Source organism: Mandrillus leucophaeus, unplaced genomic scaffold (genome assembly GCF_000951045.1).
Source record: "Mandrillus leucophaeus isolate KB7577 unplaced genomic scaffold, Mleu.le_1.0 Scaffold180, whole genome shotgun sequence".
Lineage (NCBI taxonomy): Eukaryota > Metazoa > Chordata > Mammalia > Primates > Cercopithecidae > Mandrillus > Mandrillus leucophaeus.
This window is the reverse complement of record NW_012101810.1, coordinates 2,207,782-2,211,748: the sequence shown is the minus strand read 5'-3', so window position 1 is coordinate 2,211,748 and position 3,967 is coordinate 2,207,782. Positions and strand designations below refer to the sequence as shown.

Below are 3,967 nucleotides of genomic sequence, written 5' to 3'. Positions count from 1 at the left end.
ACCGGACAGCGCTGGCGAGGGCGCCCCGGGACGGGACCCCCATGTCAGCCCCGCCCCCCATGGAAAGGAGCACCCCCGGGACCTCAAGTTCAGCATCGACTACATCCTGTCCTCCCCAGACCCCTTCCCCGGACTCAAGCCGCCCTGCCTCGCACAGGAGGGCAGATATACGCGGCTGGAGAACGTGGGCCTACACTTTTGGACAATGTGATGTGGGGCCACCCGGGAGGCCCCTGCAGTTCAGTCTGGGGTCTTCCCCAGACCCTCCCTGGAAAGACGAGTCCAGCCTCACCTTGAGTCAGGAAGCCAGAGTTCAGCAAATCCTACGATTTCTCCTGCAGACTGAAGGTCAGGTGCCACGCTAGGCCTGGATTGGGAGGACAGGCGGAGGTGGTGCTCCTTAAAGGTACAGACTGTGAGGTTGTGACTTTACCTGTTGGGAAAACAGTTGTCTTACAGGGAAAACCCCACTGGGTTCCAGTTTTACCTCAGGGTTTGCTCTGGACTGGCCTAGTGCTCTTGCTCTGAGGAATAAACACAGGTTCATGTTCCCTAGAGTCGGGAAACATCTCATTCCTTGGTCACTTGAGGGTGAGCTTTCTAGACAGCCACATCCCAAAAGCCACAAGTGCCCAGTGTGCGGTCAGTGGGCTGGTTGACGTCGTCCCCGTGGTTAAAATAATAGTGGTAAGGCACAAACCGTGAAGAGGGATGGCAATTGGCCCCACGAATTAGTCACCCCGAGGCTTATGATGGTGTCCGTGCTAGGGGTGACATGATCGGAAGTGACAAATGTATCTTGTTGGGTCAGCCGAGTATTTTGGTGACAGTTTAAGAAATCAGTTGTGCTTTTTACACCACAAGGGAGAAAGGCAAGGTGGGAAGGTGGGGCCCAAATTTGGGATGATACTGGGGCAAAGTTCAAATTTCTTGATTCTTCTGAGCAGGGAGTAAGCCCTGATTCAGGCACCTTCTGTCAACTGGTTTCCCAAAAAATCAGGTGCTCAAGAGAGCAGGCTGTGGATAAAATTCCTGCAACACCTCACAGGGCACGGTCACAAGCATCTGAGGTGGGCGCACTCCACTTGAAATGTAAATGATTTAATTACTGTGTAGAGATGGGCATTCTGAAAAACACAGTTATGCGCAGTGAAACTATTTGACCAGTCTTATCGTTTTTCACCAGTCCATTTTTGCAGAATTAATTGCTTTCAGTGACTTAATTGGAACATTAGTATGGATTACACCTAATCCAATTCGCTGGGTGACAACGATTGGCTAATTTTGTGAACAGCAAAAACGCACCCAACGAGGCTGGCTGTCTGGTTTGGGAATTACATAGTCTTGCTTTAACGGACCCTTAAAAACAGGGACTGGGCGGCCGTGAAGGTAGGCAGGCTGCAGAGACAGATCAGAACATGCAAAAGATGCTTGGCCCTGGCTTCATCTCTGTTCGGAAAAATCCAAGCATTCCCCCACTCACCTGCCCTGTAAATAGATTTGATGTGTTTGGTTCATTGTTTTGAGAAGAGGGAGGAAGGCCATTGCTGACAGATGCTGTGAATGCCTGGCCCCGTGGAGATACGCCCACTCCCCAGCCTCCTGGCTCAGACAACCGCAGCCTCTGCCAACAAGGGCACCCTTCGCCCAGGGAGAAGGAGCCGGAGCCCAGCTTCAAATGCCTGTTCCTGGAAGTGGAAATGAGGCTTGCAATGTGGACACCTCTCCTTTGCAAATGTCAGCTTCTGGTTTCCAGAACTCTCTGCTGGGAGAGCAGCCAGCATTTCCGGCGCTCCCACCGCCCACCAGGTGTAGGATCCCAGGAGATGGGTGCTGCGGCTCTCACGCTCGTTTCACGGATGGGACCATGCATCGCAGGCATGCAGCTCCAGTTTGGCTCCTCACCCTCTCCATGCTGGCTTGTACAGGCTATCAGCATGGTGTGTACACGTGTGTGTGCGTGTGTATTGTGGTGTGTGCCTGTGTCTGTCTGCACTCTTGTTATTTATATCCCTTTGCTGGTTGTGCTAAAAGCCTAGATTTAAATCATACAAGATGTAATTTAGACGGTCATAAGAGGCAGATGCTCCCATACGTAAGTATATGGCAAAGAAAGTATCCGAAGATATATTTTTCTGCTGCCAACAGAGGAAATAAAATTTACATTTTATCTTTTGAGTTCCTGCACTTTGTTCTGGTAAGCAAAGCCTGACTTGAAACAACAACAAAACCCCTTTTCCTAAACAGGACACTCCTGGGGGGGCCTCAGAATAAGTCAAGGTCTTTATAGCTTATCCCCTCTGAGAATGTATTCGTGGCCAAATGCAGACTCTATGCCCGGGAGAGGCAAGGGCGGCACTGGGGGAAATCTGTGTACGATGAGGTGTAGCATTTGTTTTGCAAAGGGTATCAGTCATATTTTTAAAAGCAAAGGGACATTTTCAATTTGCCAGTGTGTGATACCCTGCAACTTCAGAAAGGTTCCCAGCCCTTGGAGTGAATGGCATTTAATATAACAGGGTGAGGGCTGGCTGTGACCTACTCAAATGTCGCCGCCACCACGCAGACTTGCCCCACACAATTATAATTAAATACTTTATGCCTTTCTTGCAAATCCGCTGATTGATCATCGATATGTACATTACCACCGCATTACCCCCGAGCAGATGTCTGCCACACGCAGGTTATGGATCACCGGGCTTCCATTAACAAAGTAGGGAGGTGCTGCTGGGCGGACGTTCAGCGGCGTGCAAATGACTGTGTGCAAATGACTGTGCTTGGGACGAAAGTTCCCAGGCTGGGTGGCACCTGGGCCCTGACCTCCTTTTCCCGAGACTTCAGGGCGCCCCTTCTCGCAGAAGCTGGGCAGAGGCTCCTCCACCAAATGTCACAGGAGTGAGGGGATGGCCCATGGTGGCTCCTGGAGGATGGAGAATCCCAGGAATCCCACATTTATCCCTCCCTCCCACAGATGGAAGCGGGAGAGCGGCAGATTTGAGAGCAACCACCAGGTCCCTGAGTGCAAACTGACCACAGATGAGACCCTCCCCCGCACTGCTGACTGGTTGGGCCTAGTGTAGCAGCACCCGTCCAGAGAGGCCTCCTTGGCTGACACCTGCCCTTTGCACCCAGCTGAAGTAGGACTCTTGGAATCTGCTGTCCATTGGCCCCTGGTCTGCCTCCTGGGGAAGAAGAGAAAAGCCTTTTCTTCAAATTCCTTCCGTCCTTGATTGAGCAGGGTGGGAGCTGTTTGTTTATTCACTAGCAAACATTCACGAACCCTGAGCTAGGAGTTGGGGCACAACCATGAACCCAAGAGGCCTAGACTGCAGCCCCACAGCACATGCGTGAAGTAGACAGACAGCTCCACGTGTGTGCAGAGCCCTGCACCGGGATGTGTCAGGAAGGGAGCCCACAAGGCGCTGAGCAGAGGATGAGTGCTGCAAAGTGCATGGCCAGGCCAGGCTCTCAGGAGCCGAGGCCGTGACGGTGACGGTGAGCTGGAACAACAAGCTAGGAGGAAAGTGTCTTCTAGGTAGGGGGGCAACCTGTGCCAAGCCCTGTGCCGGAGACCAGAGGCCAGTGTGACTGGAGGGAGGTGCAGCCAGGGAGCCACGCACGGGAAGACCCCAACCACACCCACCAGCCCCCACATCCGGGCCAGACTTACCATCTCTTTAGCCTTTGAAATGCAGCTCCTGCATCCACCTCCATTTGTCCCTGTTCTTTCTGATATATGGAACACCTGCACAGCTCAGAAGGACAGTCACCTCCCATGGTCTGGGTGTTTGGCCTTGGTTAATGTAGCCTTGGCATGCACCACACACTACTCTTGCTCCTGTCCCCAAGCGTTTCTTCCTGGCCAGTTCCATCCTGTGCTTATAGAAGGTGAGGATGGTGTACAGAGGGTGGGGGTCTCCGTGAGCCCCCTCCTCAGTGTCGCCCAGCCAGGACAGCTGCCCTGAAG

At 52.8% G+C, this 3,967-nt stretch overlaps 1 protein-coding gene across 1 annotated transcript in view; it reads left to right on the top strand.

Annotated features, from left to right (window-relative positions):
* The window catches only part of LOC105537886 (forkhead box L1-like), a 4,311-nt gene extending 1,150 nt beyond the window's left edge, over positions 1-3,161 (top strand). The window contains exons 2-3 of the mRNA XM_011977583.1: positions 1-406; positions 2,972-3,161. Coding sequence (XP_011832973.1) covers positions 1-211 — 211 coding nt within the window. The 3' untranslated portion in view covers positions 212-406; positions 2,972-3,161. The remainder of the gene's footprint in view (positions 407-2,971) is intronic.
* Positions 3,162-3,967: the final 806 nt, after the last annotated feature.